General features: G+C 40.8%; 1 protein-coding gene across 2 annotated transcripts in view; it reads right to left on the bottom strand.

Annotated features, from left to right (window-relative positions):
* pstpip2 (proline-serine-threonine phosphatase interacting protein 2) overlaps positions 1–22435 on the bottom strand; it is a 134405-nt gene that overhangs the window by 88629 nt on the left and 23341 nt on the right. Inside the window, exons 1-2 of one of the 2 annotated variants that reach the window (XM_043713006.1) lie at positions 19129–19424; positions 15501–15601 (exon numbers count right to left, since the gene is read on the bottom strand). In XM_043713006.1, coding sequence (XP_043568941.1) covers positions 15501–15601; positions 19129–19275 — 248 coding nt within the window. In that variant the 5' untranslated portion in view covers positions 19276–19424. Of the gene's footprint in view, positions 1–15500; positions 15602–19128; positions 19425–22435 lie in introns of those variants that run through there. The other variant, XM_043713091.1, reaches the window with a different exon arrangement.

Genomic DNA, 22435 nt, shown 5'->3' on the forward strand with positions numbered 1-22435 from the left:
AAAACTTCCACCATCTGCCATGAGCAGCTCTGAAACTGACTTTCCAGATTAAATTGTCTAGCAATGATAACACTAGGCCATTGCTTCCCCTTCAGGGGGATGGGTAGAGAAAGACAGATAGTGCAGGAGAACCTTGTGGCTGACGCCTTCTCTAACAGATATACTATTTTGGATACTGTTGGGGAAACGGCTTTTCAGGGGATGGCAGTGAGAACCAGGGCTGTAGGACCATGAATGGCTCTGGTGCACAGGAAGGCAAGAAGACTAGTGGTATGGCTATAGTGTTCCCTTAATAAGGGAAAAAGACACACATTTCTGCAGGATTCCAGGATGGCATGTTGCTTTCTTGGTGCCAGGGTCAAGGACGTCTTGAGACTGCTGGTCATTCTGAAGTGGGGCCAGCAAAGTGGGGGTGGTGAACAACCTATGATCTTGGTACAATAACATAGGTAAAAGGAATGAGGTTCTAGAAGATGACCATACGGAGTTAGGACATCAGTTAAAAAGTAAGCCCTCCAAAGTATTAATCTCAGTATTACTACCAGTGCCATGTGTTAGCAAGTATAGAAATAATAGATCACGTCCACGCAGCTGAAGAGAAAGGAATTCAGATTCCTCAGATCTGCCTCAGGGAAGATGGGATCTGTACAAATAAGGCAGATTATATCTTGACAGGGCTTGGTCCGGTGTCTTGAAGGGGCTGTTTGCTAATGCTTTCAGGGATTCTTTATACTTGAATGGCAAGGGCATGGAAATCTGAGCAGGGAAACACACAAGCAATTCTAAAAATGAAAGAAGCAAAAGTGGAAAGCAGAATAAAAAAGGGGCAAAAACAAATTGGGCCACAATGCAAAATAAAGCTAAGATGAAAGGCAAATTAAAAAGGCCAAGTCTAAAGACTTTGTTTTAATGTTTGGGGTTGTCATGATAATATTAATAAATTAATAGCACAAAAAGATATACATGGTTATGATATAGTTGCAAATACAGGTGATCAAGGATTCGGGGATATTCAATATTTAGGAAGGACAGACAAAAGGAGGTGGCTTCGTTAGAAACGGATATTACTTTGGAAAATCATGATGTAAAGTCTGTATATGTGGAGATAAGAAACACCAAGGGGCAGAAAACGTTGGTGGGTTATCTATCGGAGTTGTAAGGAAAGGCATTAAACAGGAAATTAGAGACACCTGCAATAAGGATTTTCTGGAACGTGTGTGTTTTTAAGACCAGTATGTTGAGGAAACAACTAGACAGCAGGCTATCCTCAACTGGTATGGTGCAATCAGTAAGGAATAATTAACAATCTTCTTGTGCTAGATCCATTGGGGAAGAGCAGTCATAAAACAATAAAGTTCTTCTGTAGAAGAACGAGAGTCCTTCTTTCTATAAGGATAGAATGAACTTAAATCCAAAACTAGGATTCTGAATCTAAATAAATTGAACTATAAAAAGGTATGATTCACGTGATGGGGAACCTGAACAACAGGGTTGGCATTAGTTAGGCAATGGCTAACATTTAATGAACATACACGTGAATTACAACAATTATCATTGCATATCTGATGCAAACCCTCTCTTATGAAGGGAGGTTGAATAAGCTCGGACTTTTCTCTCTGGAGAGAAGGAGGAAGAGAGGTGACCTGATTGAGGTGTACAAGGTAAAGTGAGGCATGGATAGAGTCGATAGCCAGAGACTTTACGCAGAGAGTTGTGAACGCATGGAATGTGTTGCCAGCAGTGATGGTGGAAGCAGAGTCATTAGGGACATTTAAGTGACTGTTGGACATGCACATGGACAGCAGTGAATTGAGGAGTGCATAGGCTGGGTTATTTTATTTTAGATTAGGATTAATTCTTGGCACAACATCATGGGCCAAAGGGCCTGCTCTGTGCTGCACTTTTCTATGTTCTATGTTCTCAAACAGAAGAAGTAGCTCAAACATGGCTGACAAAAGAAGTTAGGGATAGTATTAGATGCAAAGAGGAGACCGTGTAAAATTGCCAGAAAAAAGGAGCAACCCTGAAGATGAGTATTGAGAATTCAGCAAAAGAGGACAAAAAGATTGATCTAGAGTGGGAAACTAAAGTATGAAAATAAACTTGCAAGGTACATTAAAACTGACTATAAAAGTTTCTATAAATATGAAGAGTAAAAGAAGTGAAGACAAATGTAGATCCTTACAATCAGGAACAGGGGAAGTTATAACAGGGAACAAAGAGATGGGAGACCAATTAAATGTATTCTTTTGGTTCCATCTTGACAAAGGATCACACAAATAATGCCCCTTACAGTCAGAAATGGGGGAACATAAGGACACAGAATTTCCCTGAAATGTTAGTAATCTATGGTTCTAGCAATGGAGAGGAATTCAAGAAAATCAATACCATTTTTTTTAAATTGGTGCTTTTGGAACTAACGAAGTTAAAGTCTAACAAACCCCAGCACCTGATAATCTACATCCCATGGTACTCAAAATGATTGCCCTGAAAACAGTGTGGAAACAGGCCACTTGGCCCAACAAGTCCACGCTGACCCTCTGACGAGTATCCCACCCAGACTTAGCCCCTCTCTTATCAGTAGACATTTTTCCTGACTAATGCACACCCTACACATTCCTGAACACTGTAGGCAATTTAACATGGCCAAGTCACCTAATCTGCACATCTTTGGATTGTAGGAGGAAACCTGAGCACCTGGAGGAAACCCACGAAGACACGGGAAGAATGTGCAAGTTCCGCACACAAGTTGCCTGAGGCTAGAATTGAACCCGGGTCCCTGGCATGGTGAGGCAGTAGTGCTAACCACCGAGCCATCGTGCTGCCTGGTGGCAAGTGTAACACCACTATTTAACAAAAAAAAGAGAATTTCAGACCAATTAACCTATTACCAGTAATACGGGAAATATGGGAGTCCATTATAAAAGATGTAATAATAGAATACATCTATGGAAAGCATTAATAGGATTCGATATTGTCAGGGTTTGAGAGGGAAATCATACTGAAGTAATCTTCTGGAGTCTTCTTTGAAGGTGTAACTAGTAGAATAGATAGACACCAGTGGATGTCATTTATTTCAAGAAGGCTTGAATAAGATCCCACCTAAGAGGCTAACCCAAACAAAAAGCACATGGGAATCAGATAATATATTAGCATGGATTGAGAAAGGAGGAAAGACAGGAAACAGTAGAAATAAATGGAGTTTTTTTGGTGATAGACAATGGATAGTGATGTACTGCAGGGATCAGTGCTTGGGTCCCAGTTATTCACAATATTTGGATGAGAGAAACAAATACAATATTTCCACTTTCCTGAGAACACAAACCTAGGTGGAATTGAGAGTTTTGGAGGAGGATGCAAGGAGGCTTCAAGGCAATCTAGACAATTTGAATCAGTGAGAAAGCACATGGCAGATGCAATATAGTATGGATAAATATGAAGTTATATACTTTGGCGTGAAAAACAGTAAGGTAGAATATAATTTAAAATGGTGATTTATTGGGGAATGTGGTTGTACAAAGGTACCTGGGTTTCCTTGACACCAGTCAATGAAAGTAGACAGGTAGGTGCAGTAAGCAATTAGGAAGGCAAGTATACATTGGTCTTCATTGCTAGAGGATTTGAGTTCAGAAGTAGGGACATCTGCAGTTGCCCATGGCCATGATAAGTCTGCAACTGAAGCACTGTGAACAGTTTTGATCTCCCTAGTTAAGTGAGGATATAGCTGACATAGAGGGAGTGCAGTGAGGTTCACTAAGCTAATCCTAGAGATGGCCGGACTGTTGTATGAGGAGACCTTGATTCAACTGGGCCTGTATTCACTATGGGTTGGAAATGTGAGAGGGGATCTGATAGAAATGGATCATATTTTAACATGTTTAGACAGACACAGGGAGGATGTTTCTCCTCGTCTAGAACGAGAGGTCATGGTCTCAAGATACAGGCAAAGTCATTTAAGACTGAGACGAGGCAGCATTTCTTCATTCAGAGGGTGGTTCAGCTATGGAATTCACAAAAGGCTGCGGAGGCTAAGTGACTGAGAATATTCAAGAGAGAGATTGATAAACTTTTAGATATTACAGGCATCAAGGGACATGGAGAGAAAGCAGAATACAGATAGTTCGCAGTTTGCAAATGGGTTCTGTTTTGGAGATCAGTCACAAGTTGTGGGCAGCACGGTGGCACAGTGGTTAGCACTGCTGCCTCACAGTGCCAGAGACCCAGGTTCAATTACCGCCTCAGGCGATTGACTGTGTGGAGTTTGCACGTTCTCCCCGTGTCTGCGTGGGTTTCGTCTGGGTGCTCCGGTTTCCTCCCACAGTCCAAAGACGTGCAGGTCAGGTGAATTGGCCATGCTAAATTGCCCGTAGTGTTAGGTAAGGGGTAAATGCAGGGGTATGGGTGGGTTGCGCTTCGGCGGGTCGGTATGGACTTGTTGGGCCGAAGGGCCTATTTCCACACAGTAATTTAATCTAAACAATGCCGGACAATGTAATAAGTACAAGAAATGTTTGTATGTCAGATTTTTAAAATTTTCATGCCTGAATGGGATCACATTCATAAGTGTGAGCATTTGTACGTCAAACGTTGATACATCAGAGACACCCGTATGGCATTGAGATAGATGATCACCCATAATCATCGAATGGTGAAGCAAGCTTTTAACAGTTTCTTGGCAATGTGTAGATTGGAATCTCGTTTCATGGACACTAAGTGGTATAGAAATTGCCCAAATGGTCAATCTTCACCCGTGAATGAGGAAAGGATTAATTGTACATTTTTCAATCAGGTCAGCAGCATTTTGTTGATCACATCCCACTAACTTTTTTTTAATCTCCAAAGCACCAGTGTTTTTCTAAAAATACCTCTTGTAACCGAAGGTGAAACAGAATGTTTTGAATAGGGGTCAGTGGTGGTCATAACATACTTCTGCCTGGAAAGTGGCCTATTTAATCTGAAACCAAAACAGAAACATAAGTTTTCAAAAAAAAATTCAAGAGACAGTTGACATACCTTGACAGGGAAAAGAAGATAGCCTCCAAAACCAAGCTGAGGCAAAGTGAGAGTGCGTGAGCAAGCGAACAAATGAGAGAGACAGAGATAGAGACAGACAGAGATAGAGAGAGACAGAGAGAGACAGAGAGAGTTTATCTTGTTGAAAACAGAAGCAGAACTGACAGGACTATTGGAGATTTCATTAACAGAGTCACGAGGTGGGTTTTGCTTCGCAAAAGTCAGGTTCTGAGATATTCAGACTAAATGGAATGAGATTTAAAGGACATCCTCTTTGGCAGCAAGGAATGAAGCTGCTGGAAAGCCTGGAGTAACTTTGGACTTCACTGTGCATTTCGATACCTCTAGCAGAAGGGTGGTACAAGTTAAAATACAGGCTTTGATTGTGTTAAGTAGTTGGTGAGGATGTATCTTTTTTCTTTGTTTGGGTTAACTAGATGTCTATTAATGTTTACTACAGATACATTTTAATTGTTTGTTACAGTAAAAATCTTACAACATGAAAAGCTTGTCCATTGCTTATTTCTATCACGAATTAATCTCTTTTCAGAAGTTATTGGTCTCTACAAGTATCACTGACAATGTTTAAAAAAAGAAAAAAAAATCTATTTATAAAGAACAGTTTGCAACACAAAAAAGCCAATAAAATGTTTACAAACTCTTCTCACTGTTGCAACATAGGCAAACATAGCAGGCAAGTAATAAACAGCAAAATTCCACAAACCCAGCAATGAAAAGACGAGATAATGTGCTTCTGGTATTGTATGAGGGATACATACAGACTAGGAAAATGTGGGAACCTTTGTGTTCTTTAAATAATGTTATAGGAACTTTTACATTCCTTTCAACAGACAGATATGGTCACTGTTTGATCTACCATCCAAATAACAAGTGATTGCCATAATAGTGTGGATCTAACTTTGCACAGCACTGAGCTATCAACTGAGATCATACGCTCAAATGTCAGGATCACAACTTGGAGCTTTCTGGATTGCAGTTAAAAGTATAATCACAAGAATAATAGCACCCATTGTGCAGGGGATTTCTGTTTGTATTGTGTCTCACTGTTATTCTTGAAACATATCAAGGTATCTCACATTTAAATCAAACTACTATTGTTAAGTGTTGCAACTATCCTGGAGGCAAATACAGAAACCACTTTGCACACAGCAGGATCCTACAAATAACATCAAAAATTCTGGAAAAGTTTTGGAAAGGATTGCAAGAGGTAGGATTTATAATCATCTAGCAAGCAACAATTTGATTTCAGATAGTCAACATGGTTTCGTCAAGGGCGGGTCGTGTCTCATAAACCTCTGAGGTTTTTTTGAGAAGGTGACCAAGCATGTGGATGAGGGTAGGGCAGTTGATGTGGTATATATGGACTTCAGTAAAGTCTTTGATAAGGTTCCACATGGTAGGCTGTTGGAGAAAATGCAGAGGCATGGGATTGAGGGTGATTTAGCAGTTTGGTTTAGAAACTGGCTTTCTGAAAGAAGGCAGCGAGTGATGGTTGATGGAAAATATTCAGCCTGGAGCCCGGTTACGAGTGGTGTGCCACAAGGATCTGTTTTGGGACACTGCTGTTTGTCATTTTGATAAATGACTTAGATGCAGGCACAGGTGGATGGATTAGTAAATTTGCAGATGACACTAAAGTTGGTGGAGTAGTGGACAGTGTGGAAAAATGTTGCAGGTTGCAGGGGGACTTGGATAAACTGCAGAGTTGGGCTGAGAAGTATCAAATAGAATTCAATGCAGATAAATGTGAAGTGATTCACTTTGAGAAGAATAACAGGAAGGCAGAATACTGGGTCAATGGAAAGATTCTTGGTAGTGTGGATGTGCAGGGATATCTTGGTGTTCATGTACATAGATCCCTGAAAGTTGCCACCCAGGTTGATACTGCTGTTAAGAAGGTATACAGTGTGTTAGGTTTTATTGGTAGAAGGATTGAGTTCCGGAGCCGCAATATCATGCTGCAACTATACAAAACGCTAGTGCGGCCACACTTGGAATATTGTGTACAGATCTGGTTGGCCCATTACAGGAAGGATGTGGAAGCATTGGAAAATGTGCAGAGGAGATTTACCAGGATGTTACCTGGTCTGGAGGGAAGGTCTTATGTGGAAAGGCTGATGGACTTAGGTCAGTTCTTATTGGAGAGAAGGCGGCTAACAGGGGATTTAGCAGAGACATACAAGATGATCAGAGGATTAGATAGGGCAGACAGTGAAAGTCTTTTTCCTAGGATGATTATGTCAGCTTGTATGAAGGGGCATAGCTGCAAATTGAGGAGTGATAGATTTAAGACAGATGTCAGAGACAGGTTCTTTACTCAGAGAGTGGTAAGGGCATGGAATGCCCTGCCTGCCAATGTAGTTAACTCAGCCACATTAGGGAGATTTAAACAATCCTTGGATGAGCACATGGATGATGATGGGATAGCGTGGGGGGAAATGGGCTTAGATTAGTTCACAACTCGGTGCAACATTGACGGCTAAAGGGCCTATTCTGTGCTGTATTGTTCTATATTCTATGTTCTAAAATGAATTATTCATTTTTGTGGAATATATTACCACGGTTCCATGAACTTTGGTTGGACACACAGCTGGAAGTTTTATGCTATGACCTGCTGCCTTCGCCACCTTCTCCAATTGAAACAGTTAAACAGCCTTCTCTACCTTGCCCACAGACATTTCAAGGAAAATAGGTTGTGAAAGACACACACAAAAAAAAATCTTGTTTAATACATCAGTGATTCTTCTCCTGGACTGCTCAGACTTGTCAGGAATATTAAACCATAATTTTGGAAACTCTAGAACATGATAGCACAACATTTAATGCCAGGAACCTGGGTTCAATTCCAGCCTGGGTGACTGTATGGGGTTTGCACAAATTTCCCTGTGTCAGCATGGGTTTCCACTGGGAGCTTCGATTATTAGTGAGCCTGGAGGGTTTGAGTTATAAAGAGATAGGCTAGGACTTTTATCCCTGGACTGTAGGAGCTGAGGGGTGACCTTATAGAGGTTTAAAAAGTCATGAATAGTACAGATAAGATAAATAACCAAGGTCTTTTCTGAAAGGTAGGGCAGTCCTAAAGGGAAAAGGTTTAAGGTGAGGGGCAGGAGTTAAAAATGACCTGAGGGACAACTTTTTCCACAGAGGGTGGTGCATTTATGGAATGGGCTGCCAGAGGAAGTGGTAAAGGTGGGTACCAATTACAAATTTTAAAAGATATTTGGACAGATGCATGGATAGGAAAGGTTTAGACTGGTCATGGGCCAAACCAAGCAAATGGGACTAGTTCACTTCAGGAAACCTGGGCAGCATGGACACGTTGGGCAGAAGAGTTTGTTTCTATGCTGCACGACTCTAGGACACAGGTTAGAGCTCATGGAATACAGGTAGAACTACCATTTGAATACAGAACTGACTTGAAGATAGAAGACAGAGGGAGGTGGTGGAGACTTGTGTTTCAGACTGGAGGCCTGTGACCAGTGGAGTGTCACAAGGATCGGTGCTGGGTCCACTACTTAAATGATTTGGATATGAACACAGGAGCTATAGTTAGTAAGTTTTCAGATGATACTAAAATTGGAGATGTATTGGACAGCGAAGAAGGTTACCTCAGAGTACAACGGGATCTTGATCAGATGGGCCAATGGGCTGATGAGTAGCAGGGGTTTAATTTAGATAAATACAAAGTGCTGCATATTGGGAAAGCAAATCTTACCAGGACTTATACACTTCATGGGAAGGTCCTAAGGAATGCTGCTGAACAAAGAGACCTTGGAGTGCAGATTCATAATTCCTTGAAAGTGGAGTCACAGGTAGATGGGATAGTGAAGAAGGTATTTAGTGTGCTTTCTTGTATTTGTCAGAGCATTGAGTACAGGAGTTGGGAGGTAATGTTGCGGTTATACAGTATGTTGGTTAGGTCGCTTTTGGAATATTGCGTGCAATTCTGATCTCTTTCCTAACGGAAGGATGTTGTTAAACTTGACAGGGCTCAGAAAAGATTTACAAGGATGTTGCCAGGGTTGGAGGGTTTGAGCTATAGGCAGAGGCTGAAAAGGCTGGGGCTGTTTTCTCTGGAATGTCAAAGACTAAGGGGTGACCTCAGAAGTTCATAAAATCATGACAGGGAAAAATAGACAGACAGTCTTTTCCCTGGGGTAGGGGAGTCCAGAACTAGAGGCCATAGGTTTAGGGTGAGAGGGGAAAGATATAAAAGGGACCTAAGGGGCAACTTTTTCACATAGAGGGTTGTGCATGTATGGAATGAGCTGCCAGAGGAAGTGGTGGAGGCTGGTACAATTGCAACATTTAAAAGGCATCGAGATGGGTATATGAATAGGAAGGATTTGGAGGGATATGGGCCAAATGCTGGAAAATGGGACTAGATCAGGTTGGGATATCTGGTCGGCATGGACGAATTGGACCGAAGGGTCTGTTTCATTGTTGTGCATCTCTATGACACAGTCCAAAGGACATGCAGGTTAGGTGGATTAGCCTTGGGAAATACAGGATAATGGTGATAAGGTGGGTCACTCTTCAGAGGGTTGGTGCAGACTTGATGGGCCAAATGGCCTCTTTCAGCACTGTCAGAATTCTATGAAACTTGGACAGTTGGCAACTCCAGCACTCAGAGAACATGGCTGCCCTCCATCGAAAAAAACGACATGCAATTAACATATGAAACACTGATACAAGACTGGAGATCTTCGCATTAAATTCCAAGAAAATGGCACGAGGTTAAAGTTCTGAAAATATAATGGGCATGAGGAAGAAAGTATCTCACTGAGTTCATTCCAGCCATGAAACAAAACAGAAAATTGACAAAGTTAATAACACAGCACTTTCTAACAAAAAGGAGAATTCTCCAAATGTGCTGCAACTTTCAGTCACAACTTCAACAGATTTGTTTACTGAATGAGTAACTGAGTTTTCGTTTCAGTCAGTGGTTAGACTTCCTGCAGCAACCCCCCACACTCCCCACCCCACAGCAGTAAGAACGTTGTATCATTGTTCCCCATTAGAGTTTTGCAGTGTTCCATTCTGTCAGTGACAATAATGTATTCACGGTGGCAGAGTAACAGCAGAAGGAAGCAATGATTCTATTCCTCTTCTGCAGATTTAATCTTAGTAGATTTTGATCTCTATTTGCATTTTCCATTCAAACCTCATCTCAGCCTAGTTCTCCCCTCAGCCTAATTTTGCCATTCACACAGGAACCTTTTTGTGACTAGGCAGATAGACAGACAGAGATAAATTAAAACATTTTAGGCTTCAATCTAAATTTAGAAAATTTTAAAAAATATCATGGGACTCAGTAACTTCTCAGCAATTGTTTTAGCTGTTTCTGGACTGGGTTGAGAAGGTTGTATTAATTTGCTATTTTTAATTAGTTCAGCAAAGTGGTGTAAGCCTCTCACTCTGATGTAGAGGGCAATTAAGAGTGTCAACCACATTGCTCTGGATCTGCAGTCACAAGTCAGAATGAATGGTAGGTTTTCTTCTTTGAAGGATGCAAATGAACCAAATGGATATTTGCAATGATAGAAGTCATGGCCACCATTACTGAGACATACTTTTAACTCCAGACTGTTTATACATTCATTGAATTTAAAGCCAGTCAGCTGTTCATGGGATTTGAACCCATGTCCACCCAGCCTAGTTCACTGCATCACTAGCCCAGTGACATCACACTACACCAAATGAAGGACTTGCAAAATCAAGAGAAGGTTCAGTTCGGCTGATGACATTTCAACAATTTCTATATTTCAGCAATAGTTTCTGGAAATTTCATGTTTCTTTAATCCACTCATGGCTTGTGGATACCATTGGCTGAGCCAACATTTATTGCCCGACACTATTTTCCCTTGAGATGGTGAGGAGCTGTCTTCAAGGACCGTTGCAGCATATTTGGCATAGGTAAACCCACAATAATACCAGCCATCGTTCGTCTTCATTTCCAGATTGTTTTATTGAACTCAAATTGTAACATTTGCAGTGGTGGGATTCAAATCTGGACCTCCAGAATATGACCCGGATGCCTAGCAACAATCCCAATAATCCATCACCTCTCCAGCCCGTTACTTGGCCTTTTTTTTAAAGTCACATAGACAGCTAACTAGAGTTATCAAAAATTCTTCAACAAGTAGAAGAAAACATCCACAAAGACAGGATCTTCACTGGCAGGAGGCTACAAACTGGGGCAGCTGATCCAGTAAAGAAATCAAAGGCAACCCTCAAGGCTTCCAGATGCCACCGCAGGCTGTTTAAAGGGACCTTGCTGGGGCTCTTCATCCTCATTTTAATGAAAAGGGCCCCTAGCCCTCATATCTCTTCATCTTCCAAAAGCTCCCTATGCCCCATCCATGACTCCCCATTCCTCCTCATACCAGGCAATACCCCTTAGCCACTTCATGTCCCTTGTAATCCAAATTATGCCTCCCCCCCCATAAATGATTCCTCCGCATGCCAGTAATCCATTATTCTACCAATTCCCAGGAAAGGAAAACATTGTTTGACTAACAGCTCTGGCTCTCTAATCTGTGCTATCAATTGCATATCTATTTTCATAACAGTGAGAGATTTGAGTGCTTTCTGGACCAGCAAGACATGCCTATCCCTGTTGGAAGCACAACACATCACTTTCCGCTTGGGACCCTGCGGCCTTCCAGACTTGATTTCAGAAACTGTAGGGCTTGAATTCTCCTTTGTCCCAGCCCCCACACCCTTGTTACCACATTGGCTGGGATTACACATTACCCATTGTTATCCACTAACAGTCTTCATTAACAGCATCAAAAATCACAAGACACCAGGTTATCGTCCACTAGCTTTCGCAGCAGTGCGCCTTCATCAGGTGCTATGCACAGTGATTAACCCTCCTAGCCAGATCATTATCCAATTCTTTTGTCTGTCCTACTGTTTTTCTCTCTTATTGAGTTCTATCTCTACCTGCCTCCTACTCCCTAGTGCCCCCCACTCCCACCACACTCTATCTTCTGTTAAAAACCCACAGTTTTTGAACTATTATCAGTTCTGAGGAAGGGTCACCAGACCTGAAATGTTAACTTTGATTTCTCTTTAGTGCTGCTGAGCTTTTCCAGCAATTTCTGTTTTATCCCTGCCGTGGAAATGGCTAGGTTGGGAGTGCAATGTGCATGGGGCTTGCAACCTGAATCAGTTCACATCCTCAAAAGGCACTCCTGAGAATCAGATCGCCTGGGAATAGCATTAGCACTCTGGAATTGGGTCCCACTCACTGATAAATATTTCCCAACTCAACCCAACTCAGTTAAAACCCAAGCTAATGAAAGAGGAATTATATTCAACCAAAGAGTTCCATAATTCTGAAACCATAAAATTTACTGATACAGCTTAGTCATCTCTTACTTCATACATTTTTGTTTCACAACTTTCATTTATTGTTTTCAATCAAATTTGCTCAGATGTCATACATCTTCCAATTACAAACAGTTAGCAACAGTGCCATGCTCTGTCTAATTTGGAAACAGGATTTAATTTTTCATCTGCATAAAATGATATACACCTAGTGTGAAAATCATCAGTTTGAGTCAGTTCTTGCTCAGATGACAGTAATATTAAAGACAGCAAAGCTCTGTCAGATGTGCTCTCTTTCAGACGAGATATTAAACTGAAATCCTATCTGGCCTCTTAGGTGGATGTAAAAGAGTCCGTAATATTATTTGGAAGAATTGCAGGGAAGCTGTCCCTAGTATCTTAACCAACTTTTAGCTTTCTGTTATGAAAATATGTTACCTGAAACAGTAATTTCTTCATTTTTCTAATTTAGAGTCAGAAAAAATGTACAGCACAGAAACAGACCCTTCGGTCCAACTTGTCCATGCCGACCAGATATCCCAACCTAATCTAGTCCCATTTGTCAGCACTTGGCCCATATCCCTCTAAGCCCTTCCTATTCATATACCCATCCAGGTGCCTTCTAAATGTTGTAATTGTACCAGCCTCCACCACTTCCTCTGGCAGATCATTCCATACATGCATTGCCCTCTGAAAAAGTAAAGATTTTGTACTTAGGTATCTTTGTACCTGAGATGGCGACAGAAGTAGCAACTTGTGCACTTTTCGCAGTGCTCATGTATTCCTGTATTTGAGTACTTGTGACAATAAACCTAATTCTTAAAAAAAAATTAAGGAACTCAATGGGTGCAAATGTGTTGCTACATCCTGCTATACAGCCAAATGTAGCATATTTCAAGTAAAATGCTTTAAGACATGCTGTAGGTATTAAAAGTGGTATGTATTAAAATAGTTCAGAGCAATTGGCCAGGATAACTATATAAGTAACAGGTTTAATGTGACTTTTATTTAAAATAAAACAAAAAAGTTCTACCCTCGCAATATGTCTACTGAACTGAACAAATGAAAAGCAGAAAATCCACCAAGAAGGTCAAATTATCTTCTGGTTTTTCTTTTCAAATCTGAACCCTTAAAGAAAATGTGAACTCAAAGTCTTTTGTTGCTGTCTGTGTTTGTGATCTGAGAAAATGACTCTTCCCTGATGAAACAAACTGAATCTGCAAGAAGACAATGTACTTCCTTATTGAAAGAAGCTCGGTCAACAGATCAGGACAGTTCTCGTACAAACACGTCAGATACTAGAAACCTGGAACTAAAAGAGAAATTGCTGGAAACATTCAGCAGTTTTGGAATAATCTGTGGAGCCAGAACCCAACTTAACAGAACACTGGCCTTTCATCATATTTGGAAAAGATTGTGAAAAGATTGTGGCAAGGAGTGGGAGGGAAGGAAAAGTTGATAAAATGGAAGAGTGATTAAAGAGCAAAAGTGATTTTTAAAAAAATGTTAATGCCTTACACCATAATACATTTTGTCATTTAATCTTTCCTGCCTTCCACTCTGCATAGGTTATTCCTTTTTATTACATCCCTAAACTTTTCCCATGGTGATGAAACATTTTTTCTCTTTTCAGTCATGCCACCTGACCTCACGTGAGCATTTTCTGTGTCTATTATTTTATACTTACTCAACTTCTGAAACACATATCAGCAATCATCGTGGTCATTTCCACACAGCACAAGGCCTGTTTCATGTTGAGTTTTGTTCATTCATCAGAAGATACTATGTCTGCAATATCTGGTCTTGTACAGTTTATCTCCACTCACTTCCTGCAGTCAATGAATCCCTACACTCATAGCTTCACTTATAGCTCATTAATGCAGCCATTCTGCATGGGTGAACCTCGACACTGCAGGATATTTGAACATGAGCAGAGTCTGGCCCTACCGTCATTCTATCTGCACTCTAATCGAATAGTTTCTTGCTTGGTCTCATCCTATCACAAACCAAAAACAGGTGTTTGTAGACATAAGGTAAGAACAGAACAGTACAATATTGTCCACTAGAGAATCATAGACACTCACACAATAGAAGAAGCCATTCCAGCTCCGAGTCTGTACAAACATTTCTCTCAACTAAATCTAAAATGGACTCCATTGCACTGCTGTCTGTGAAAGTAGTTATCACATTTTCCTCAGTTTCAATTATTTAGCTGCTCTTTCTTTAAAAGATGCCCTCACCCCTTTTGTCAACTCAAGTTCCTTCACTACCTCAGGACACTCTAAAATACCTGACAGTTAATGAAATACTTTTGAAGTGTAGTGACAGAACTTTCCAAACTCTGATGACTTTTTCACAAAGAGGTTTCTTCAAATTCTGTTTTCACTCTCTGCCAAGATTTTACTGCCTCTGAAATAACTCCAAAGGGGCCAGGATCCCATCACTAACTTACCCTTTATTTACACATGAACAGTCAAATACCAGAATGTCAGTATCTCTGACATTCATCCTTTTTATATGTCAGCCAAGGCTCCCTGTTTGGACCAGATTAGCAGCCCCAATCAGGGAATTCATATTCTACGAGATCCAGCTGGCTGACTTTGTTACAATCCTTATTTCTGGCTCCTTAGCCAAGTGAGCAATTTTTTTTCTTTCATTAGGTAATCCTTCATAGTGTTTGAAACCTCCAGCAAATGTTCACTTAACATTCTCTGCTGAAGTGAAAATAGTTCCTACATGACAGCATCAGCTCAGCAGCAACACTCACAACAGAGATGGAAGGTTAGAGACTCCAGTCCCACATTAGTGACCCATCACAAAAATCCCGGTTGCCACTTAAGTGCACTCCTTCAGGACGGAGAAGCCTGCCTACTGCTAAAACGTCATTGAGACAGGACTGATGCCATGACTGTATTTGTGCAGGATCTCAAGCAAATCAAATGGGCATCTCTGTTTCTGTGAAATGGCGGTGTTCAGGGATCAATCAGGATCAGATCAGTAAGTCTTTCGTGCAGAGTGGCCTAGTTTGAAATTCTTCACTGTGCTTCCCCTACACTAACAACTGGTACCAAGGAGCCTTGACCCAGCAATGAAGTTCAAGAGAGTTGTAAGTATCAATAAAGTTCAAATACCTTTGTTTGATAAAATCTTCCAACTCTTTGCATGTTTTTCGCCCATCGTTCATGTGCTGGATCAGATTATCATAACCGATGCTGCTGGTTATATCTGTACTCTGGAACAAGAAAAATGCAAATAGAGTGAGTTGGAAAAAAGTGAAACAAACAATTGCATTTGCAAGGGACACACTTTTTAAAAATTCAAACAATTGAAAAAGAAAGGTTGAAATGATAAATTCTTCCCCCTCTAAGTTAAAGCCTTGTGACCATCACACACCATTGACTCCTTTGGCTACAGAAACCAGATGTTTCTCCATGAAAAGCTGACAGGAAGTGTAGTTCTGCACCAACAGGTTTCCACATTATCAAGTTTATTTGAGAGGAACATATTCTTAGGACTGAAAAAAAAATCTGACAAGAGATGATGGGGGTTGCAGTACAGTGAATGTTTACTTGTTCAGCAATGCTGGGGTAAAACAGGACATGAGATTGTCTGGTGTAGTAAGCCAATATTAATTAGTGGAGGTATGGTGGATAAATATTTTGTAACCTCCCTGGTTTATCTTTTGTCCAAATGGTAAAACTGTGGTTAAAAGCATAAGTTTATTATACAGTAGATTGCTTACTTGACTCAGCAAGACTGCTGCTTTACTCCAAAATTATCCTCAACACTGGGGCCCTGCAAGGCTGCATACTCAGCCTATTGTTATACTCCCTGTACACTCATGACGCAATGGCCAAATTTTGTCCTAATTTCTTCTGCAAGTTTGCTGACAACACCACCATTGTAGGCTAGATCTCAAACAAAGACAAGACAGAATACGGGAAAGAGATAGAGTGCTTGGTGGTGTGGTGTGAAGATAATAGTCTCTTTCTCAACATCAGCAAAACAAGAGAGCAGATCATTGACTTCAGGAAGCAAGGTGGAGGGCATGTTCCTGTCTACATTAATGGAGCGGAGGTGGAGATTGTTGAAAGCGTCAAGTTCCTAGAGGTGATCATCACCAGCAATCTGTCCTAGTCCACCCATGTTGACGCAACGGTCAAGAAAGCTTAATAAATTCTTCTATTTCCTCAGGAGGCTACAGAAATTCAGCATTCCTGTAAAGACTCGTACCAATTTTTATAGAAGCATTCTATCTGGATGCATCACAGCTTGGTATGACAACTGCTCTGCCCAGGACCATAATAAACTACAGAGAGTTGTGAACACAGCCCAGTCCATCATGCAAGCAAACCTTCCACCCACTGACTCTATCTACACTCCTTCCTGTCTCGGAAAGGCAGCCAACAAAGGCCCATCCCACCCTGGATATAATCTCTTCCATCAGGCAGAAGATACAAACACACATACCAACAGATTCAATAACAGCTTCTTCTGTTATTAGCCTTCTAAATTGATCTCTCAAATTTCAAATTTATTGCTGATTTCATTCTTTGTGCACCTTCTCTGCAGCTGTTACTAGGGCCACTCAAATCCTGACCTTGTTACAGCCTTGGTTCAAACATGAAGAAAAGACCTGAATATCAGATGTGAAGTGAGAGTGACAGCCCTTGACATCAAGGCTACATTCAACTGAGTGTGGCATCAAAGCAGCTCTAGCAAAATTAGAATCAATGAAAATCAGTAAAAACTCTCCACTGGTTGGAGCCATACAAAGGAAGATGGTTGAGATTGTTGGTGGTTAGTCATCACAGCTCCAGGACATCTCTGCAGAAGTTCCTCAGGATAGTGTCCTAGGCCCAACCATCTTCAGCTGCTTCATCAATGACTTCGCCTCCATCATAAAGGTCAGAAGTGGGGATGTTCACTGATGCTGAACATTGCGCAAACATTCACAACTCCTCAGATACTGAAGGAGTCCATGCCCAAATGCAGCAAGATCTGGACAACATGCATATCTGAGGAAGTCATAATGGACTCAAAACGTTAACTCTATCTCTCCCTCCACAGGTGCATTCTGTGTTGGTTTCTGAACAATATTTAGCTTTGGCTTGACAAGTTGCAGATAAAATTCATGCCACAGACTACAGCAATGATCATCTCCAACAAGAAAGAATCCAACCATTTCCCTTGGCATTCACATGATGTTACTATCACTGAATCCACCAATATTAACATCCTGGGGGTTGCCATTGACCAGAAACCAAATTGGACTCACCACATAATTACTGTGGTTACAAGAGCAGGTCAGAGGTTAGGTATACTGCGTAACTCACTACCTGATTCCCAAAGCCTATACGTCATCTACATGGTACAAATTGGAGGCAAGATTGAATACTCCCCACTTGACTGGACGGGTGCAGCTCCAAAAATCAAGAGATTCGACATCATTCAGGACATGGCTACCCACTTGACTGGCACCACATCCACAAAACATCCACTCACTTCACTACTGATGCCCAGTAGCAGCAGTGTGTACCACTTGCAAGAAGCACTGCAGAATTTCGTCAAAGTACCTTAGACCAGCACCATTCAAGCCCATAGCCACTTCCATCCAGAAGAGCAAAGACAATGGATACATCGGAACACCATTCATGGGAGGTTCCCCTTTCTGTTGTGCTCTAGTAATCCTATCTGATTACTGTTGATTGTTTCAATCTTACCCCTCTTGTGGTTTTACCTGGAAAGATATATTACTTTGTTTAAAAAAAATCAAAAATTACATATCAATGTGGGGCATACATTTAAGGCGATGGGGTGAGTTTAAAGGGAGATGCGCAAGAAAAGTCTTTTCTTTTCCACACGGGAGAATAGGTACTTGGAAAACATGCTGGGGAGGTGGTGGAAGCAAAAACAATAGCAGCGTTTAAGAGGCTTTTAGAAGACATATGATCGTGCAGGGAATGTAGAGACTTGGGCAATGTGCAGGCAAATGGGGGTAGTTTTGAGTGGCATGATGGTCTGCATAGGCATGATGGGCTGAAGAGCCTGTTCCTGTAACATACTAATGTTCTAAGCTATTCACCATCCTTACTTGGAAATATGTCACTGTTCCTTCAGTGTCAGTGGGTCAAAATCCTGGAATTCCCTCCCTAACCTCATTGTGTGTAGTTAAATACAGCAGTGGTTCAAGGTGGCAGCTCACCGCTACTTTCTCAAGGACAATTACGAATTGGCAATAAATGTTGGCCCAGCCAATGGTACCCACATCCTACAAATTATTTTCTTTTTAATAAAGCCAGCACTATGCCCATCCCATTACTGAATTTTAAAAACTAAGTTTCAAAACTCAACTTGCTGATACAACGTAGCAATCAAATTAATGAAGCAATAGAACACAGAGCTAAAAACAGACATAATCCAGTGAAATCAGAGTGCTCCGGCCTGCAGCAGGGTTTGACAGCATTTCTCATTGAATCAATAATATTTGTTAAGACAGAAGGTTGCCTTGACTTGGCCACGATAATCAGTGCAAATGTGTGGATAGAGGTGAACTATTATGAAAGGGCTTGGAATCCTTTTTTATTTCAAAAATATACTTTATTCATAAAATATAATCTTTATGTATAATATAAATGTCACAAACACAATTCGGTCTGTACAATAGCATATCAAGGACACAAACAAACACTGAAGTTTGACTCTATCCAAACAAAACAAACCAAAGGCATCTCTTACACATACAGAGACTATATTTACCTGCATTTGAGGCACTAGGAAGGTCCAGTAACTGAACAGACCCTCATTTAACTTCAGCAGGAAGACATCAGACAGTGGTCTTTTCCCGACTGTGCTTTGGTGGCAGCTGCCCCAAGCTTCACATGTCACATAGCAAGGGCTTGACATTGTGAGGGCAGATAGGGAGATGGAGAGAGGTAAAAATAGTCTTCAAGGTACTATGTCAGCTGAAACCTGATTCATCACAAACCACAATTCATTCAGGTACTAAATTCTTTTAACAAAACCAAGAGAGCTTCTATTCCTCAATTTAGCAAACTATAAAAGGAAGTAATGCAGGTCTTCTGGGAAATGTGCCAAAAATCTATTACACAATCTAAAGTGGATGTGTTTCTAAATTTTGCACATACATGAGCACATAGATTTCCTGTACTGTAAGGTTTCAGTTGTAAATTCCATTCTATTCAGCAGTGAATGAATGCTCCAATTATGTTTTTATAACATTATGTCGTAATAAGTGTCGCTTTTTCTCCTGGTTAAACAGATTCAGTATTCCTGGCTTGAATTTGTCCAAACAGGTTTTTGCTTCTGCCACATTCTCAAAAAATGGCTCTTAAAGTCATAAATGTATATATTATGTGACCATGATAAAATAAACCACTATCCATGACCTTCTCAACCAGTTCACAGCTGCACATTTTCCAATACCTATCTGGCTGGTATTTATTTGGGTAGGACTGTTATCACTTAATTTCATTCGGATCTATTTAGAGCAAACATATATTTGCGATTGGCTTCTCTTTCCTCTCCCACTCTATCACATTTGTTAACCCTCAAGTATCTATGGTTAGTCACTTATTTCTCATCAAGATGCTGTCCCTCAGCAGCAAGATACCTGCAATCCTTCAGTTTCTGAGTAGGCCTGAGTTGAATTGTTGCTTCTACAGCTGTACTTACAGCTGCTGAGACCCTGAGTGCTAACATCTCTGTTTTAACTCTTTCCATCTTCAAAACATTTGCTAAAACCTACCTTTATGATCAAACTCCTGCTTACATGCCCTAATACCTCTAGGATGTGATTTGGTGAAAAATTGTTTGAATGCCACATTACAGGCAAAGACACACCAACAGACAGCTGGTCCATCAAGTCAAAATCTGACCGACCATTATCTCAGTTGTGACCTTATAAAGGAGCAACAGATTAGGTTCAGCACTATAGAGACCTAAAGTGGCGATAAATGTTGGCCTTGCCAGAGATTTAGCATGCAGTGAATTAATAATAATAAAAAAAGAGTAGACCAATTACTCTAGACAGAGTAGACAAAATTATCATATTCAATGCTCAAGATATCTTTGGACAGTATAGAGTCAGGCGGTATGTTCCACGTGAGTATGATCCAGAGGTGTAGAACACAAACTACCAATAGTGAAGCACAGGAAAGATTAAGCCTTTCCTGAACAACTGATTTCTTAATTTGTAGCATAGATGTGATTACCCAGCTTTCAAAATTTTAACTGATGAGAGTTTTTGCAACATTTATATTGGGAAGATTGTAACATACTGATAACGTCTCCGGATTAGTAATGCAGAGCTAAAGATCTGGGGACATGAGTTCAAATTCCCATCAAGGCCACTGATGAAATTTAAACTTAATTTGTGCAAACAGAACATCAAGTCCATCTCTGTAATAGTGACCATGACAACCATGATGGCATAGTTAAAAAAACCCATTTGTTTCACTAATGTCCTTCAAAAGGAAAAAAAATCTACTGTTCTTAACCTAGTATACAACTAATTCTGTCCCACAGCACTGCCCTGTAATGTTCTCGCAAACTATTCAAAGGGTAATTGACAATGGGCAACAAATACTCTCCTTACCAGCAACATTCACATCTTAAAGAATAAAAGTACATTACTCCTTGCTCTATTGATCCAGCACCAAAGATGTTAATCACCTTTCAACTGTACAACTGGGAGTAGCTGATGCTCACAATTACTGAGACATTGTGCGCTGTTAAGTAGATGACTAACTTTTTGATGCCCCATAGTCAGACACAGTCAGAAAAGTGGTTTCAGCAATCAACATCTTATGGAGATATATTTGGAACCATGGATATAGGGTACAAATTAATGACATTAACAAAAGATCTAAGATCAAATTGTCCATCACGTTCATCAGGAACAGCTCATTATCTTTAAAATACTCCAGTGGCTCCTATTAGGGGACATGTGGGCCCCGTCGTAATGGAGAGGCAGGTTGTGTATGCAATAAAGGCAATGGGTCAGATTCCATGATATGAGATCGTCTGAGGCAAAAGGAATTCCAATTTCTTGCTTTTTAATCTCCAAGCTGACACATCACTCACCCAACTGGCACAATCTGATCCCCACTGTTTAAAGGGGCAATGCCAAAATGGACATTGGAGAAACCAGCAGCTGTTAAGGACTGATGGGCAAAAACCAGGTTTGTCAACACTTGCCGGCAATTATTGTTGGTTAGTCACTCGCTTTCCTGTCCTCCAAAAAGGTAAACCATCGCAAATTAGGCCGCTCACAGATGCAATAGCAGAGACCACAAAGATAAGTGGCTCTCAAAGAAGACAGAGAGACATGGAACTTGTTTTCCTTAGAGCCAACAGGGCAGAGGGAGGACCTGATTGAAGTGGAGAAGGTTCTGAGGGGCATAAATAGGGTTGTTAGGCAGAAACTTTCCCTTAGTAGAGGGGTTAATAACAAAGATCACAGTTTTGTGGTAAGGAGCAGGAAGCTGAGGAGATTTGAGGACCTCTTTCATTTCACCCAGAAGATGGTGGACATCTGAAAGTCATAACCTAAAAGGGTGGCAGAGGCAAGAACTTTAAGTATTTAGATGAGCATAGAAGGCTATGTGCTAAGTGGTGGACAATGGAATTAGAATAAAGACTTTATGATCAGCACAGAAACGTTGGACTGAAGAACGATTTTCCATCCTGTAAAAACTATGACTATGAATTTATAGATGACAGAATGCAAAATACCCAACAAACAATGACTCTTCCTTGTCTTCATCTTCCAAAGCCTTAAAAAAAACAAAAGTAGCTATTGGTGGACAAAGAAGCACAGGTTCAAGACTTACTTGCCACAGAGGTGCATTCCAATATCTCTCATCTTAAGTAAGTCAGTTTCTCTCAGATGGCCAACGTGGCCTCTGTTACATAGACAATAGGTGCAGGAGTAGGCCATTCTGCCCTTTGAGCCTGCACCACCATTCAATATGATCATGGCTGATCATCCTTAATCAGTATCCTGTTCCTGCCTTATCTCCATAACCTTGATTCCATAATCCTT

This window comes from Chiloscyllium plagiosum, chromosome 1 (genome assembly GCF_004010195.1).
Source record: "Chiloscyllium plagiosum isolate BGI_BamShark_2017 chromosome 1, ASM401019v2, whole genome shotgun sequence".
In the NCBI taxonomy this organism is placed as follows: domain Eukaryota; kingdom Metazoa; phylum Chordata; class Chondrichthyes; order Orectolobiformes; family Hemiscylliidae; genus Chiloscyllium; species Chiloscyllium plagiosum.